This window comes from Aquarana catesbeiana, linkage group LG13, assembly GCF_042186555.1.
Source record: "Aquarana catesbeiana isolate 2022-GZ linkage group LG13, ASM4218655v1, whole genome shotgun sequence".
NCBI classification, from domain to species: domain Eukaryota; kingdom Metazoa; phylum Chordata; class Amphibia; order Anura; family Ranidae; genus Aquarana; species Aquarana catesbeiana.
In genome coordinates, this window is record NC_133336.1 from 62,695,037 (window position 1) to 62,714,494 (window position 19,458).

General features: G+C 41.1%; 1 protein-coding gene and 1 long non-coding RNA gene across 4 annotated transcripts in view; one reads left to right on the forward strand and one right to left on the reverse strand.

The window, feature by feature from the left end:
* The window catches only part of LOC141116869 (uncharacterized), a 151,885-nt gene that overhangs the window by 115,257 nt on the left and 17,170 nt on the right, over nucleotides 1-19,458 (forward strand). Inside the window, exon 3 of the long non-coding RNA XR_012237063.1 lies at nucleotides 18,238-18,371. This is a non-coding gene — a long non-coding RNA (uncharacterized lncRNA). The remainder of the gene's footprint in view (nucleotides 1-18,237; nucleotides 18,372-19,458) is intronic.
* The window catches only part of SYT16 (synaptotagmin 16), a 202,174-nt gene that overhangs the window by 54,520 nt on the left and 128,196 nt on the right, over nucleotides 1-19,458 (reverse strand). For 2 of the 3 annotated variants that reach the window (XM_073609345.1, XM_073609343.1), the window contains 2 exons: nucleotides 15,158-15,370; nucleotides 11,833-12,041 (listed from right to left, as the gene is read on the reverse strand). In XM_073609345.1, coding sequence (XP_073465446.1) covers nucleotides 11,833-12,041; nucleotides 15,158-15,370 — 422 coding nt within the window. The remainder of the gene's footprint in view (nucleotides 1-11,832; nucleotides 12,042-15,157; nucleotides 15,371-19,458) is intronic. The other variant, XM_073609344.1, reaches the window with a different exon arrangement.

Here is a 19,458-nt window from a genome sequence, read left to right on the forward strand (position 1 = left end):
ATGTGTGAGCTACAAAGGCACAGAAAACTTGGTCAAAATTGTTGGCAAGATGAATGCAGTATGTTATCATAAAATACTGGAGGAACATTTGTATTCATCAGCCAGGAAGCTGCGCATGGGATGTACTTAGACATTCCAACATGACAATGGTCCAAAACACAAGGCCAAGTTGATCTGTCATTGGCTACAGCAAAATAAAGTGAAGGTTCTGGAGTGGCCATTTCCAGTCTCCTGACCGCAATATCATTGAGCCACTCTGGGGAGATCTCAAATGTGCAGTTCATGCAAGACAGCCCAAGAATTTACAGGAATTGGAGGCTTTTTGCCAAGAGGAATGGGCAGCTTTACCATCTGAGAAGATAAAGAGCCTCATCTACAAATACCACAAAAGACTTCAAGCTTTCATTGATGTTAAAGGGGGCAATACATATATATATATATATGTGTGTATATGTATGTATATATATATATATATATATATATATATATATATATATATATATATATATATATATACACACACATATACAGTGCAGGCAGTGTACAGTATATAATACAGTGCATTGAAGTAGTTAAGGGGAACCCTATGACATGTGTATATATATATATATATATATATATATATATATATATATATATATATATATATATATATACACACATATACAGTGCAGGCAGTGTACAGTATATAATACAGTGCATTGAAGTAGTTAAGGGGAACCCTATGACAGAATTAAGAAAAAAACCGGTATGGGTCCCCCCAAAATCCATACCAGGCCCTTTGGGTCTGGTAAAGATTTTAAGGGGAACTCCATGCCAAAATTAAAAAAAAAATTGGCGTGGGGTCCCCCCTAAAATCCATACTAGACCCTTATCCGTGCAAGCAGCCTGGCAGGCCAGGAAAGGGGGGGGGGGATGAGCGAGCACCCCCCCCCCCTTCTGAACCATACCAGGCTGCTTGCCCTCAACATGGGGAGGGTGCTTTGAAGTCCCCCCAAAGCACCTTGTCCCCATGTTGATGGGGACAAGAGCTTCTTCCCAACAACCCTGGCTATTGGTTGTCAGGGTTTGCTGGCGGGGGGTTTATCGGTATCTGGAAGACCCCTTTAATAAGTTGTACCCCTACCCATTCACCAAAAAAAGTGTCATAAAGTAAAAACCACAACAGACTGTTTTTGACAATTTTTTTTTCTTCTTTTTTTTAACAAGTGTCCCGTGATGGCCATCCATCTTCAATCACGCCGCCCGACGGACCTGAAAAATAGGCGACTGCTGTCTTTTGGCTTTGACAGCTGTTATATAGGCAAGGGCGGGGCCACCCGGTGATGTAACTGAGTGACCCCACCCTTTCTGATGCCATGCGTTGTCATAGGGGGCGGGGTCACTTGGTTACGTTAGCGGGTGGCCCTACCCTTGCCTATATAACAGCTGTCAAAGCCAAAAGACAGCAGTCGCCGGGAGGCCCCTTATGGAGATGGAGTTTTTTTGTTTTCTTTCCTATTTTTCAGGTCCGTCGGGTGGTGTGATTGAAGATGGATGGACATCGCAGGACACTTTTTTTTTTTCTTTTTTAGTGAAGGAATTCTCAAAAACTGTCTATTGTGGTTTTTACTTTTTGACGCCTTTTTTGGTGAATGGGTAGGGGTACAATGTACCCGATATCTATTCACATGCGGGGGCGGGATCCGGAGGCCCCCTTGTTAAAAAGGAGCTTCCAGATTCCGATAAGCCCCCCACCTGCAGACCCTGACAATCAATGGCCAGGGTTGTCGGGAAGAGGCTCTTGTCCCCATCAGCATGACCCCAAAGCAGGACCCAAAAGCACCATCCCCATGTTGAGGGCATGTGGCCTGGTATGGTTCAGGAGGGGGGGTTGCTCACTCATTCCCCCCTATCCTTACCTCCAGGCTGCATGCTTAGATAAGGGTCTGGTATGGATTTTGGGGGGGACCCCCACACCAATTCTTTTCTTTTAATTTTGGCATGGAGCTCCCCTTAAAATCCATACCAGACCCAAAGGGGGGAATCTATAATGCTGGGAGCCGGCAATACATTAGAGCTGTGAGCAAGTTTAACGACTTCAGCCCCGGAAGATTTTACCCCCTTCCTGACCAGAGCACTTTTTACACGTTAGTACTGCGTTGCTTTAACTGACAATTGCGCGGTCATGGGACGCTGTACCCAAACTAAATTTGCATCCTTTTTTTCACGAAAATAGAGCTTTCTTTTGGTGGTATTTGATCACCTCTGCGGTTTTTATTTTTTGCGCAATAAACAAAAAAAGAGCAACAATTTTGAAAAAAAAAACAATATTTTTTACTTTTTGCTATAATAAATATCCCCAATTTTAAAAAAATAAAATAAATTTCTTCATCAGCTTTGGTAAAAAATCTCAATAAGCGTATGTTGATTGGTTTGCGCAAAAGTTATAGTGTCTACAAACTATGGGAAAGATTTATGGCATTTTAATTATTTTCATTTATTTTATCTAGTAATGGCGGTGATTTGCGTTTTTTAGCGGTTCTGCGACATTGCAACGGACAGATCGGACACTTTTGACACATTTTTGGGACCACTGACATTTATACAGCGATCAGTGCTATAAATATACACTGACTAATGTGTAAATATCACTGGTAGGGAAGGGGTTAACACTAGGGGGCGATCAAGGGGTTAAATGTGTGTTCCCTCAGTGTGTTCTAACTGCATGGGGATAGGACTGACTAGGGGAGGAGACATATCGTTGTTCCTACTTAGTAGGAACAAACGATGTCTCCTCTCCCCTGACAGGACAGAGATTTGTGTGTTTACATTGGGTCACCCGCTTGGCAGTGGCACGCGTGTGCTCTCTGGCGGCTCTTAACGTGAACCCCGTACCCGTATGGGGTTTCACGCAGGGGTGCCATTCTGCCCCCATAAAAAGATACGAGCCAGTCGGGAACGGGTTAAATTACATAGTTTCCTTTAGAAATGTAATTTTACTGCAACACTGTTCTACACATGACACAGATGCGCCACTTTACAGGCAGACTAAGGGGACCCCCCCAGGCACGATATGTAAAGGAATATTTCATTTTTATTGTTTTACTTTAAGCATTATTAAAATCACTGCTCTTTTTTTGCATTGATACATGTCCCCTAGGGCAGTACCCGGGTCACCATACACTTTTTATGGCAATAACTTGCATCTAAGCCTTTAAAATTAGCACTTTTGAATTCTCATGTTCGTGTCACATAGACTTTAATAGGGTTCACATGTTCGCTCAAACTTTTTGCCTGTTCGTATGTTCTAGTGCTGTAATTGGTGCCAAAGGTGCTTCAACAAAATATTCAAAATTATGAGCAAAGGCTGTGAATACTTTATGTACAGTACATGCGATTTTTTATTTTTTTTAAATTCGAGAAGATTTCAACCAAACGTCTTTCACTTTGTCATGGGGTATTGTATGGAACAAGGCTGTAACATAACAAAATGTGTGTATGTATATGTGTATGTATATGTATATATATATATATATATATATATATATATATATATATATATATATATATATATATACTGTATATAGTATTCCAGCGCAAACAACATTTTCTTTTTAATTTTGTACCACGTTTATGATAAAACTTTAAGCTCATGAACTGCACCAAAACTATAACTGGACACACAAAAAGGGCACGGAATAATAAATATTCCCACTGCGTCACAGCTACTGTAAGCAATACATTTTCCAAGCAAAAATATATGTTTGCGTGAATATGTGCCCGTGCCTTCTCTCTGAGGAAATACCTAATGTGCATTCTGTTGTAAAGTATATCAAATCATCAGCAGGTGATCAGACAATTTGATGATCAGTGGCTTAATGGAAACCGGACTGAAACAACCATTCTAAGTAACCATAGGACAGGACAAATACGTCTTTAAGTCTTAAAATTATTTATCAGTGATAGATCATCTCACTTACACCAAAGTATTATGTTTGAATGTACTTTGTTTTAAGCAAGCATTAGTTTAATGATGTAATGGTTTCCATGGTTTCCATTATCTTTAGTAAAAGTAGACTAAATAGGATTATATGTTAGCATGATCTGAGGGCAACTTGTTCATTAAACTAAAATGGTGCGATGGTTCATGTTTCAAAAGGGAAGTTTGGCTTAAGGGATCATCTTTTCCAAGAACTTGCATCTTTATCATCTGTTGTTTTTAATTAATGGTAGCTAATCAAGAAACAAGCTGTGGAATTACCAAAAACAGAGCAAACATGATCACTGCTAATAAAATGGATCTTATATCTTCTACCAAGACCTACTAGTGAACATAGTGCAGCTATAAAGCTGGAGAAAGAAAATCGTCTGATATCTAACTCAAACAAGATTCAGGCACTCCTTGAATAAGAAATGCCAACCCCCCCATGAATGCGAGAAAAGCCACTGATGTGCACAATTTTAATGACCCCCCCAGCAGTTTGGTCAGAAGCTTCCAAATGTATCATTTAGACTGGATTGAAGGCACTTATTTTACAAATTATTATCTGAAAAGTGTGGTGTGCATTTGTATTCAGCCCCCTTTACTCTGATACCCCTAACTAAAATCTAGTGGAACCAATTGCCTTCAGAGGTCACCTAATTAGTAAATAGAGTCTATCTGTGTGTAATTTAATCTCAGTATAAATAGAGCTGTTCTGTGAAGCTTGCAGAGGTATGTTAGAGATCCTTAGGCTGCATTCACACCTAAGCGTATTGTTTTCAGGCAGAAAGTAGTGCGAATTTTCAGCGATTTTTACTTCGACGTTTGCCACGATTTTGTACAGGTCAAAAGGTCACCAATGTAAAAAAGCAGAAAAACGCCCAAATCTGCCTGAATTGAGCTACAAAAAAAGCTACAGAACTTTTTTGAGTTTCAGGCGTTTGGCTTCAGACGATTTGGAGTGGAGGTGTGAACCATCTCCATAGAGAATAATTGATTTTTTTCTCCTCCAGCGTTTTGGAGCTTTGGGCTTCAAGCTACAAAATGCTGAGGTGTGAATGGGGCCTAAGTGAACAAACAGTATCATGAAGACCAAGGAACACACCAGACAGGTTAAGGATAAAGTTGTGGAGAAGTTTAAAGCAGGGTTGGGTTATAAAATACTATCCCAAGCTTTGAAAATATCCCAAGTTTAAAGCAGGGTTAGGTTTTAAAAAATATCCCAAGCTTTGAACATCTCAGGGAGTACTGTTCAATCCATCATCCGAAAATGGAAAGAGTATGGCACAACTGCAAACCTACCAACCTACCTAAACTGACAGGCCGGGCAAAGAGAGCCTTAATCAGAGAAGCAGCCAAGAGGCCCATGATAACTCTGGAGGAGCTGCAGAGATCCACTGCTCAGGTGGGAGAATCTGTCCACAGGACAACTATTAGTCGTGCACTCTACAAATCTGGCCTTTATGGAAGAGTGGCAAGAAGAAAGCCATTGTTGAAAGAAAGCCATAAGAATTCCTGTTTGCAGTTTGCAAGAAGCCATGTGGGGGACACAGCAAACATGTGGAAGAAGGTTCTCTGGTCAGATGAGACCAAAATTGAACTTTTTGGACTAAAAGCAAAACGCTATGTGTGGTGGAAAATGAACACTGCACATCACCCTGAACACACCATCCCCACTGTAAACATGATGGTGGCAGCATCATGTTGTGGGGATGCTTTTCTTCCGAAGGGACAGGGAAGCTGGTCAGAGTTGATGGGAAGATGGATGAAGACAAATACAGGGCAATCTTAGAAGAAAACCTGTTAGATTCTGCAAAAGACTTGAGACTGGTTCACATTCCAGCAGGGCAATGAACCTAAACATACAGCCAGAGCTACAATGGAATGGTTTAGAACAAAGCATATTCATGTTAGAATAGACCAGTCAAAGTCCAGACCTAAATTCAATTGGGATTCTGTGGCAAGACTTAAAAATTGCTCTTCACAGATGCTCTCCATCCAATCTGACAGAGTTTGAGTTATTTTGCAAAGAAGAATGGGCAAATATGTCACTCACTAAATGTACAAAGCCAGTAGAGACATACCCAAAAAGACTTGCAGCTGTAATTGCAGCGAAAGGTGGTCATACAAAGTATTGACTCGGGGGTGGGGGGGGGCTGAATACAAATAAATGCCACACTTTTCACATATTTATTTGTAAAACATTTTGAAAACCATTTATCATTTTCCTTCCACTTCACAGTTATGCGCCACTTTGTTTTGGTCTATCACATAAAATCCCAATAAAATACATTTCCGTTTTTGCTTGTAATATGACAAAATGTGGAAAATTCCACGGGGTATGAATACTTATTATGCCGTGTACACACGGCCGGACTTTCGACAGACTGAATCACGTCGGACTTTGACGGACTTTTGACGAACTTCCGACGGAGTTTCGACGGACTTCCGTCGAATCGGACTTGTCTACACACAATCACACCAAAGTCCGACGGATTCGACCGTGATGACGTACGACCGGACTAAAATAAGGAAGTTGATAGCCAGTAGCCAATAGCTGCCCTAGCGTCGGTTTTCTTCCGTCTGACTAGCATACAGACGAGTGGATTTTTCGACCGGACTCGAGTCCATCGGAAAGATTTGAAACATGTTCCAAATCTAAAGTCCATCAGATTTTCGACAGAAAAAGTCAGCTGAAGGTCTGATGAAGCCCACACACGGTCGGATTGTCCGCCGAACTCGGTCTGTCGGACCAGTCTGGACGAAAAGTCAGCTCGTGTGTACGCGGCATTAAAGGCACTGTATGGCTTGGGATTCCTGGCTGATAAGTTAATGGGCCTGGATGACATGACTGGTTGCTAGGGAGGTAGACACCCACCACTCTGTTAGCAACCACTGACAACAATAAATCTTTCATATACAGTGGGGACGGAAAGTATTCAGACCCCCTTAAGTTTTTCACTCTTTGTTATAATGCGGCTATTTGCTAAAATCATTTAAGTTGATTTTTTTCCCTCATTAATGTACACACAGCACCCCATATTGACAGAAAAACACAGAATTGTTGACATTTTTGCAGATTTATTAAAAAAGAAAAATTGAAATATCACATGGTCCTAAGTATTCAGACCCTTTGCTGTGACACTCACACATATATTTAACTAAGGTGCTGTCCATTTCTTCTGATCATCCTTGAAATGGTTCTACACCTTCATTTGAGTCCAGCTGTGTTTGATTATACTGATTGGAATTGATTAGGAAAGCCACACACCTGTCTATATAAGACCTTACAGCTCACAGTGCATGTCAGAGCAAATGAGAATCATGAGGTCAAAGGAACTGCCTGAAGAGCTCAGAGACAGAATTGTGGCAAGGCACAGATCTGGCCAAGGTTACAAAAAAATTTCTGCTGCACTTTAGGTTCCTAAGAACACAGTGGCCTCCATAATCCTTAAATGGAAGACGTTTGGGACGACCAGAACCCTTCCTAGAGCTGGCCATCTGGCTAAACTGAGCTATCGGTGGAGAAGAGCCTTGGTGAGGGAGGTAAAGAAGAACCCAAAGATCACTGTGGCTGAGCTCCAGAGATGCAGTCTGGAGATGGGAGAAAGTTGTAGAAAGTCAACCATCACTGCAGCCCTCCACCAGTCGGGACTTTATGGCAGAGTAGCCCGACGGAAGCCTCTCCTCAGTGCAAGACACATGAAAGCCCGCATGAAGTTTGATAAAAACACCTGAAGGACTCCAAGATGGTGAGAAATAAGATTCTCTGGTCTGATGAGACCAAGATAGAACTTTTTGACCTTAATTCTAAGCGGTATGTGTGGAGAAAACCAGGCACTGCTCATTACCTGTCCAATAGAGTCCCAACAGTGAAGCATGGTGGTGGCAGCATCATGCTGTAGTGGTGTTTTTCAGCTGCAGGGACAGGACGACTGGTTGCAATTGAGGGAAGATGAATGCGGCCAAGTACAGGGATATCCTGGACGAAAACCTTCTACAGAGTGCTCAGGACCTCAGACTGAGCAGAAGGTTTAACTTCCAACAAGGCAATGACCCTAAGCACACAGCTAAAATAACGAAGGAGTGGCTTCACAACAACTCCGTGACTGTTCTTGAATGGCCCAGCTAGAGCCCTGACTTAAACCCAATTGAGCATCTCTGGAGAGACCTAAAAATGGCTGTCCACCAACATTTACCATCCAACCTGACAGAACTGGAGAGGATCTGCATGGAGGAATGGCAGAGGATGCCCAAATCCAGGTGTGAAAAACTTGTTGCATCTTTTCCAAAAAGACTCATGGCTGTATTAGATCAAAAGGGTGCTTCTACTAAATACTGAGCAAAGGGTCTGAATACTTAGGACCATGTGATATTTCAGTTTTTCTTTTTTAATAAATCTTCAAAAATGCCAACAATTCTGTGTTTTTCTGTCAATATGGGGTGCTGTGTGTACATTAATGAGGAAAAAAAAAAGAATTTAAATGATTTTAGCAAATGGCTGCAATATAACAAAGAGTGAAAAATGTAAGGGGGTCTGAATACTTTCCATCCCCACTGTATAGTGGCAGTAAAAATACCATTAGTACACATCAGTAAAAAGTTTGGGATTGGGACAAACAGCCAAAGTTTAGTCTGAACTTGTGTTCAGAACTAAACTAAACTTCAAGCTTAACTGCTTGCCGACCGGCGCACGTCGATGTACGTCGGCAGAGCGGCATGGCTGGGCAAATGGGCGTACCTGTACGTCCATTTGAATTTCCCGCCGTGCCCGTGCGTGCGCGCCGGCCGGCAGCTCCGTGAGTCGGGTCGCGGGTCCCGCGGACTCGATCGCCGCGGGGATACCCGCGATCGCCTCACGGAGCGGATGAACGGGGAGATGCCGTTGTAAACAGCATCTCCCCGTTCTGCCTAGTGACAAGTGTCACTCGATCTCTGCTCCCTGTCATCGGAGCAGAGATCAGTGACGTCACCCACACAGCCCATCCCCCTACAGTTAGTAATCACTCCCTAGGACACACTTAACCCCTCCCCGCCCCCTAGTGGTTAACCCCTTCACTGCCAGTGTCATTTACACAGTAATCAGTGCATTTTTAATCGCACTGATCGCTGTATAAATGACAATGGTCCCAAAAATGTGTCAAAAATGTCCGACATGTCCACCATAACGTCGCAGTCACAATAAAAATCGCTGATCGCCGCCATTACTAGTAAAAAAAAATTTATTAATACAAATGCCATAAAACTATCCCCTATTTAGTAAACACTATAACGTTTGCGCAAACCAATTAATAAACGCTTATTGCGATTTTTTTTACCAAAAATATGTAGAAGAATACGATCGGCCTAAACTGAAGAAAAAAAATGTTTTTTTTATATATTTTTGGGGGATATTTATTATAGCAAAATGTAAAAAATAATGCGTTTTTTTCAAAATTGTCGCTCTTATTTTGTGTATAGCGCAAAAAATAAAAATCGCAGAGGCGATCAAATACCACCAAAAGAAAGCTCTATTTGTGGGAAAAAAAGGACGTCAATTTTGTTTGGGAGCCACGTCGCACGACCGCGCAATTGTCAGTTAAAGCGACGCAGTGCCGAATCGCAAAAAACGCTCTGGTCAGGAAGGGGGTAAATCCTTCCGGGGCTGAAGTGGTTAAAGCTAATTACTATGTACAGCTGCTCCAGATTCTGTTTGCTCCAGTTTTAGTTAACCTTCCTTATGCCCCGTACACACGAGTGGAATTTCCGTCGGAAAAATCTTGGATGGTTTTTCCGATGGAATTCCGCTCAAGCTTGTCTTGCATACACACGGTCACACAAGTTCTCTGAACTTTCGACCGTCAAGAACGCGGTGACGTACAACACTACGACGAGCCGAGAAAATGAAGTTCAATGCTTCCGAGCATGCGTCGAATTGTTTCCGAGCATGCAAGTTTTTTCTGACGGAATTTCTAATCGTTTGTACGGGGCATGATTATCTTGCAGCTCACCTATTCTTAGATGTGAGGGCTGCATTAGTTTTCTTTTTTAGGCTTATTTTCGATTGTTTCACCTGGTGATCCTGCCAACTAAATGTTGTTAATTTTCAACAAAACAAGCTCTCCTGCAAATAAAGTGTTAAGTGTTTACCACTGGTAGGGGTGCGTATAATGATCAGCTGTTATTTATTCATATAAAATCTTTATCCCAAAAGATTCTTCTGTAAATGCAGTGTAAACTGCAGTTTGGCCTCAATTTGTTGGTGTATCGAAATCTGCCCCCCCCCAGACGGACAATGCTGCTGTCCAAAGGTGCTCCCTGTGTTTGATCAAGAGTGGGAGGCACTCTAATACAGGAGGTGTGTTACTGGCCAGATCACCATGTGAAAGCAGAGGAAAAAGAAGCTTAACCACTTGCCGACCAGCCGCCGTCATTATACAGCGGCAGGTCAGCTCTTTCCCGCGAATCGCTGTAGCTGCACGGGAAAGAGAGCCAGAATAGGGATCTGTCAATGTAAACAGACATATCCCCGTTCTGACAGGAGGAGAGAGATCTGCTGTTCCTAGTGATTAGGAACAGCGATCTCTCTCCTCCTCCAGTCAGTCCCATTCCCCCACAGTTAGAAACACCTCCAAGGGAACACATTTAACACCTTGATCGTCCCCCAAGTGTAAACCTCTTCCCTATCAGTGACATTTACACAGTAAATCAGTGCATTTTTATAGCGTCAAAAGCATCCGATCTGCCGGAATGTCGCAGTCCCGCTAAAAATCGCAGATCGCCGCCATTACTAATAAAAAAATAAAAATAAATAAAAACTGCCATAAATCTATTCCCTATTTTGTAGACGCGATAACTTTTGTGCAAACCAATCAATATACTCCTATTGCAATTTTTTTTTACCAAAACTGTGTAGAAGAATACATATTGGCCTAAACTGATAAAGAAATTAGTTTTTTTTACATTTTTTTTTTTGGATATTTATTATAGCAAAAAGTAAAAATAATTGTTTTTTTTTTTTTTTCAAAATTGTCGCTCTTTTTTTGTTTATAGCGCAAAAAATAAAAAGCTGCACGACCGCGCAATTGTCAGTTAAAACGACACAGTGCTGTATCGCAAAAAATGGCCTCCACATCTGAGGATTGATAGGCTGCAATATTTAAGAATTACATTTTTGGTTTTGGGTTTAATACCGATTTGATTCATTATATGACAATGTGACAAAATGATGACAAATATAAAAATTAAGTAATCATGATGGCACATAGCATGACAACTTGAGGGTTACATGAGAATAAAAATAAGATAATAAAAGATTCATGGGGATTAAAAATGATAATGAACAAAAAATGTTCTGTATAATTTACAAAAAAGGTTGTGTTTAATCAAATATTATTATTACTTGTAATTTGAATTGCATCCCTTTCCTTTGGGCAAGTGATAAAACAATTTCTGATTGACATCCTTGTTCATGGTCAGTGACTTTAAGTGTATCTAAAGCCAGCTTTTGTTTTTCAAGTTTTGGATAGAGTGGTGAGGGGTTAAACCCCCTTGACCTGTTTTTACTGCTGTCTGTCCCTGATGGAAATACTCTACCTCTCTCCTTTTGTACTCACAAGGACTGAAAGAAAGTAAAAATACATTTTAATGCAGTTGTAAAAAAAAAAAAAAACTGCAAAAAAAAAAAAACCCAAAGAAAATCTACTCCCTGCAATAATGTGCTAGTATGCATTGCATCCATTGTGATCTCAGGAATGGTATTCTTTATGCCAAAAATGCAGTATCTGTCTTCAACAACTCACTGATTGTATCAACCGACTACCAATAAGATCCATAGCCCTGTATGATCTATTATATGTTTACACATGAACAGGAATCTGGTGTCTTACCTCTGAGCTGTCTGTATCATTGTGATCTTCAAACGCATTGTTGCTAAAGCCAGTCTCCATTTCCTGACCTTCAATAATTTGGCGATTTCTGCTAGAGGTGGACCCAGCCTCCAGTCTACCATCCTGTAGGTCACTAGCCTGTGATGGTGCACGAGAGTGAACCAATACGCCATCTTCGTTATATGACTGGTAACTAATAACATCCAAATCTAAAAGACGACATGATTATGACATGGTATATTAGAATAATGTACATGTGGACAAAGTGTTAGTCTTATTTCACAACTGTGTTTTCAGTTCCTGTACTCTCCTAATGTCCACTGTGCTCAAACATACCATTAAAGGTATTAGTGACCTTTGGGAAAAGTCTGGTAAAGTTTCCAATTTCAGCTGTACCCCATGATGAATTAAAAATCAATTTTTGTCCATCTGTCTCACCAGCCAAATATGTTGATTTTGACTTCATCTACTCTTAGCACGAAGCTCAGTCTTATAATGTGTCTATGTAGATGGAAACTGGCAGTCACAAAAGGTCTACTGCAAAAGCACTTGACCTGCTTGGGCTTGAAATCCATCTAAACTCTAAAGCAGGGGTCTCAAACTGGCGGCCCTCCAGCTGTTGCAAAACTACAAGTCCCATGAGGCATTGCCAGGCTGACCATTACAAGCATGACTCCCACTGCGATTTGTAGCTGCTGACTTTTAGTTTTTTTGGTGGTGGTGGTGGTGGGGGGGGGGGCGAACTCCTCTTTAACGTGATAGTAATACCTCCGTTTTTTAAAGCACCTTCAGTGGCTGATTTAATCATTTATTGAGTATGCATCTCCCTGAACTGTTATCCCTTGTTTGGGCTGGTGCCCAATGCCTAAGGTTTCCTGTTTCAGGGTGGCTCCTTTGTCTAGCAGCAACTTATGGAGCCACCCTTACATACAGGAACTAGAGGTGTGTCTTCCTACAAATTTTGCATCAATAGAAACAGGCAGCCTTGTAGCATAGCAGGGGCAAGGCGCTCCCTGCTCCTCCCTCCTCCTCCCCCTCCCTTATCTAAGCCAACAGACTAACTCCAGGCTGCACTGTTAACTCTTTCCTGTGAAAACAGGAAGCTCAGGGTAGCAGCACCGAAAGAACAAGAGCCAGCACTGAAATTTGTAAACTTCAAGTGCTGGGGTAAGAATTGTAACAGTTTACTGGGGCATGTTCATTTTATTGTGCTCAATGTGTTAGACTAAAAGCACTGAGGGTTTAATTCTACTTTATAGGATAATTTCAACTTTTGGAGCATGTTACGTGTTACACCCATAATTTGAGTGTAAAGTGTAACATGCTCCTGACCTTCCCCCCTGCACCCTTAATCCCCCCTCCCGGTGACAGCAGGTGGGGGATTTTCTCCCTGCACCCGATCAGTGTTAATTTCATCAACAAAACCATTTTTGTCAAAGTTTTCGTCAGCGACATTTTTACAGTGATGAAAACGAATGTACAGCAGATTTTTGTTCATTGACGAAAACTGTGACGGAAATCAAATCCGTTTTCGTTAACGACGAAAATGTGAAGCAGGGACATTTACCCTTGTGAACTAACTTCGGGTTTTCACAGAGCCCCGCCTGCTTCCGCTCCCACAGAGCAAGGGAGTTGCCAGAGACCAGAGCAGCACTGTCTGTGCACTACAGCCAGGCCTCCCGAGTCCCGATGAGATTGTCCCACTCCCGAGTCCCGACTCACGAGACAACCACCAGGCGCCCGCGTCCAAAGCAGACAGCAGAGCAGACTGCGAGTGTGTAGTACATTACAATTACAGCAGGCCTGAGGCCTCCCCTCAGACCACCATCCTTCCAGAGCACTCTGTGTGCATTACAGGCTTCCTCTGACCACTGGCAGTGGCATCCAGGGCACTGTGCATTACAAGCCATCCCTCCAGACCACCATCCAGCACTGTGCAGCAATATATAACGGCTAAATATTGTCTGTGTAGTTTGTTCAAACCATAAATAATACAAAATCAGTTGCTTTTTTTTTTACTCCAGGAGTGTATAATGAGTTTTGAAATTCTAGAGAAATGCTTAAATAATGTGTTATTTAACTAAACACATTCGATTTTAGTCGACTAAAATTTACTGGAGATTTAGTCTTCTAAATACCACTACAACTAAAAAAACACTTGCAGAAGACTAAAATGGGACTAATACTAAAATGCCATTTTAGTCCTAAGACTAAAATTAAATCAAAATTTGCTGCCAAAATTAACACTGCACCCGCTGTCACATTTTATAAAGTAGCACTGCTTTCGGGCGCAGCAATCTGTGAATGAGAGCACTGCGAGTACAGTCAGCCATTGCAGCCGACGGCTTGTAGTTCTCAATGAACTGTGAGGGCGCTGGTGAGCCCATTCATAGCTCATTCAGCTTGTAAACACTCAGCTTGTATCGGAGGTACGGGCTGAAAGTTGTAGGACTTGTCTGCAGGAAGCTGACATTGCACCCTGGCCCTGATCCACAGAAAAAAATAATAAATGCACTTTTTTTCCTGAAAAAATATGTGCCTTTATTATTTTTTCCCAAAAGGTGAAAGGTTAGCCTTAAAGTTCTCATGCACTGTTGTATTACAAGCAGCTACAACAGCTGCAAAGGGTCACAACACTGCAATGATTTCATTCTAAAAGAAGATTCTGCTGCCAAGATCACCAGGTAATACAACAAAAGTGCTGTCTTAATGGTATTGGCAGACTATCATATATGCGCTTTACTTTAATATTTAAATGTATGGCTCCTTGTACAGCACTATGGGTTTCATATCAAAACACTGACTCAAGTTTCATAGCTAGAAAGCAATTTACCAAAAGTGGACACGGTCTATCAAACTGGGGGTGGAATTTAGGTAGATAAAACAAAAGAATACGGTAAATGCATTCTGACAAGACATCACCTATTATTTCATAGCAATTGAAATGGCCAAAAGAAGCAAACAAAGACATGCAGCTCTAATCCTAATAAGCAAACCTATACCTTTTCTGCAGTGCTTTATACCACCAAATATAAAAAATAAAAAAAAATAATGGAATTAAAAAAAGAAAAACAAGCCAGCATATTTTACAATTAATTGCTAAAAAAATAATCTAATATAACTTTAACAAAGTAATATATTCATGCAAGTGCAATTAACATTATAGTTTGGCATATACGGAAACTAAGGTATACAATGTTCAAAAAAAATGATCAAATTAAGAAAAAAGTGCAGTTGCAAAAAAGAAAATATTAATATAATTAAATTCATGCTCTGTAAATGTGAGAGTGCTGCAGATTCAAAGCATTTCTACCATTAGCGATACCTTCACATTCAGAAGCCTCTGTGCTCAGCTCCTCATGGTTTGATAGCAAGCGGTTGAACTTTGGCTTGCTGTCAGAGCCAGCCTGTGTTGCCTTTTCAGATACGTTGGAGCGAAAGCTCTGAGAACGCGACACTGAAATTTGAAATTGCTTATACACCTCTTCATCACTGTCTGAAGATGTGGTTAGTTCGTCATCATCCCCATAACTGCTCACTAGGAGAGATAAAATATTTGGTCTACATGTTTCTGCTAAACCAAAAACACTAAATGGGTCATGGGTTCTGCAGTCTATGGGAGTCCAACTACTGTGTACCTCACTCCATGATCCTCTATGCTCCCAAGTACAGCCAGCTATATATCATGGAAGACAAGGCAACTACTATATACATCACCCCACGCAGAGCCAGCTTTAGACCTGGGGGGGGCCTTAGACCTTGTTGGTTTATATTCTCAATGACAGTCACACATTTTTACAATGCACGACAGAATGTCATACTGAGGTCACGCATGCCCACACACACACAGTCATAGTGCTCTATGTGTGGTTTGCTTAAACCGGCAATTATTTTTTGAAAAATGATACAACATACCAGTCCAGGGTTTTACAGATGATGGCCGGCAAAATATTACTTCCTAAGATACATTTTATAAAAGAAAATATGTTTTTTTATTATACATTTTATATTTTTTTTATTATTTTATCTATAATTTTTATATTGTTTTTTATAATTTTGGTATAGAGGGGGCCCTTGCAATTGCCCCTTATAAATCCAGCCCTGACCCCATGATCATGGTCCCTGGTCTAGTCAGCTATACATCATATTAGATAACAAAACTACTACTTCTCCCCATAAATTTCTATATTACAATTGTGTATTATAGAGACATCAACTTGGATACCATATGCTGCAGAGCCCTGTTGGACCATTCAATGGTAATAATTAAATACACTTCTTGTTCATGCAAGCTATAAAAGCATCCTCAGAGAGCCAATGAAAAATGAGTTTGCCCAAAAAGATATACCAGTTATACACACTGGGGACTTAAAACATTATCTTTTGGATTCTTCTTTTCCTTGAGGCTCCTGTATGAAGAATATTTTTCCAAAATCCCATCTCCTTAACCCTGCCATTGAGTCCTAGTCATCCTGCTGTTTTCTATATATTAACAAATAGATGCAAAATCCTGCAAGAGAAGTTAAAATTCCAGGTAAGAGTTGTAACAAGTGGGTAGAAATTTACTCTAATGCGGAGGCTTCACCTATGCTTGTTTAAAGATTTAGCAAATGGGTGGGTTAACCAGCTTCTATCAAAAATGAAAATATTGTCCTGTGCAGATGGTTTGTTTAATAGGATTGCAGTATTTTATGCTTCTTTGTAAGATAACTGTACTTTTAATATGGTCCTCCTTTAAACTGCAATTTTTTGGGAAAAAATACACTGTAATGAATTAAAAATGAACAAAACAATATATAACCCAATTTTTTTGTAAAATATGAAAGATGATGTTACACAGAGTAAACAGATACCTAGCATGTCATGCTTTAAAATTGCGCACGCTCGTGGAATGGCACCAAACTATGGTACTTAAAATTCTTCATAGGCGATGCTTTAAAATGTTCTACAGGTTACCAGTTTAGAGTTACAGAGATCTAGTGCTAAAATTATTGCTCTCGATCTGACGTTCGGGCCGATACCCCACATTGTGTGGTTTGAATACAGTTTACATATGTAAGCGTGACCTATGTATGCGTTCACCACTGTGAGGACGGCGGCGGTTTATTTTTTTATTTTTTTTACTATTTATTTTATTACATTTCTTTTTACACTGTCCCTTTAAAAAAAAAATGTGATCACTTTTATTGCTATCGCAAGGAATGTAAACATACCTTGTGATAGAAATATGCAGTGACGAGCTTTATGTAGGGATCTGGGGTCAATAAGACCCCAAATCTCTCCTCTACAATGTAAAGCAGGGATATGTAATTAGCGGACCTCCAGCTGTAGTCCCATCATGCCTCTGCCTCTGGGTGTCATGCTTGTGGCTGTCAGAGCCTCGCTATGCCTCATGGGACTTGTAGTTCTGCAACAGCTGGAGGTCCACTAATTGCATATCCCTGATGTAAAGCATTAGATAAAACAAAAAAAAAAAAACATTTATCTAATGCCTTGAAAAAAAAAATAGCCTTCTTTAAATTGGGCCGGACGTGACGTCATGATGTCACGCCGGTCCTCCTAAGCCATAAAGATGAGCAGAAGCCATCTTACCTCTGCTCCTCTCTGTGACCAGCAGCCGCAACTGCCGGATTGGTTTTTGGGCTTCCTGATCCGCCAGGTGGGAGTGGGGGTGACCCCTCCCACTGCTTCTATATTTGATCCGGGGGTGAATCCACTGCTCGGACCACTTTTATCGGTTGAGAATTGCTGGCTGAAAGAAACAATACTTCTTTTCAAGACCTCCTTAGCGGGCCATAATCAAAAGACGTCCTCGGTAGGAGGTGGAATACCGGGGTTATAGCTGCAGCAATATTCCATAACCCCGGTATTCCATCCCCTACTGAGGACATCTTTTTATTATGGCCCGCTATGGAGGTGCTTAAAATGAAGACGCTGCTCAAACCGACCCAGTGCTTCAGATGTAAAAGGTAGCTGTGTATGACCTCAGCCAGCGCTGCCCGGCCACGTCCCTTGATGTGTGGACTTGGTCACGGAGTTCAGGGGACGTGGTTGGAGCAGCGCTGGCTCAGGCCATACACAGCTACCTTTACATCTGAAGCACTGGGTCGGTTTGAGGGGCGTCTTCATTTTATATATGTCTATACTCCTAAATGAGTGCGACGATGCCTGCTCCCACATTCTGAACACCGGAACGGAGATTTGTCTTCCTCCCATTTTGAGCGGCGCTCTAAGATTGTACATGGTCACTAAATCTACAGTTATCCTTTAATAGACTGTCTCTTAAAAGTATTCAATATATTTTGGGCAGAGGATGAAAGCCTCCTTAAAACATGCCTTTGCATTGTTGCCAAAAGGATGAATTTTAAGTGATGTTATTCTATCTGTTTCATTTCTCAACACTAGCCTCTGTCAGAATTTTGTGTTAGCCCTGTTGCCTCTAATATTTAAGAAGTCATCCTTCAACTCTAGACATGCAGCAAGGAGAGAGGAAGATCGCTGGAGGAACTTTGCAGTGCTGACTCTTCAGGTTGTAAAAAGTAAGTGCAGTTTTATGCAACAAACATTTTTCCAATGACTTTGAGTAGAGGCCTTTGAGTAATTATTCCTTTTTAAAAAAAAAAACATTTTATCAGTCAGTTCGGATGCAAAATTAGATATTTTCTAATACATTTTGCCAATTTTGCTTTTGTGCTAAAGATGGACATTTATTTAGGGCTAGCAGGTGGTGATTTTCAAGAATGATCTTCCACTTGCTCCTGCTTTATTTCCTGTGCAGTAAAATGCTCCAGATGGGCAGGAAATACCAGAATACACAATCTGCTGGTTCTCCCTTTTGTATAGTATTGTCTGCTTTAGTCAGCAATACTTATGCCCCGTACACACGATCGGACTTTCCGACAACAAAACCGTGGAATTTTGTTCGAAGGGTGTTGGCTCAAACTTGTCTTGCATACACACGGTCACACAAATGTTGGCCACCAATTACGAACGTAGTGACGTACTACGTGTTTTTTCTGCTCTTTAGCGCCACCCTTTGGGCTCCTTCTGCTAATTTTGTGTTAGTAGAAATTTGGTGAGTGTTGATTCGCGCTTTTCTTTTTGCGTTTTTCATTTAGCGCTATTATTATTATTCTTGATATCACTTGGAAAAAAAAAGCCTTTGAAAAATCGTTTACAATAACTTCATCGGTATCACCAGCAAAGCAGCTTCATTATTATCCCATTAAAGAAGAAGAGAATGTGCGCTGCATTTTAAGATTTCATAATTTGCCACGTCACGAATGTTAATTCTCCATTACGAACGCTAGTTTACAAGACCGGCCGCTTCTGCTTCTGAGCATGCATGTTTGTACTCTGGACGTTTGTCCGACGGACTTGTGTACACACGATCGGACAATCCGACAACAAACATTTGTTGGCGGAAAATTTGAGAACCTGCTAGCCAACATTTGTTGGCGGAAAGTCCGCCAACAAATGTCCGATGGAGCATACACACGGTCGGACTTACCGCCAACAAGCTCACATCCAACATTTCCCTTCGGAAAATCCGATCGTGTGTACGCGGCAAAAGGCTGCCATTAAGCATGCAGGCAAAGCTGGCCTAATGGCAGTGATGTCATCCTA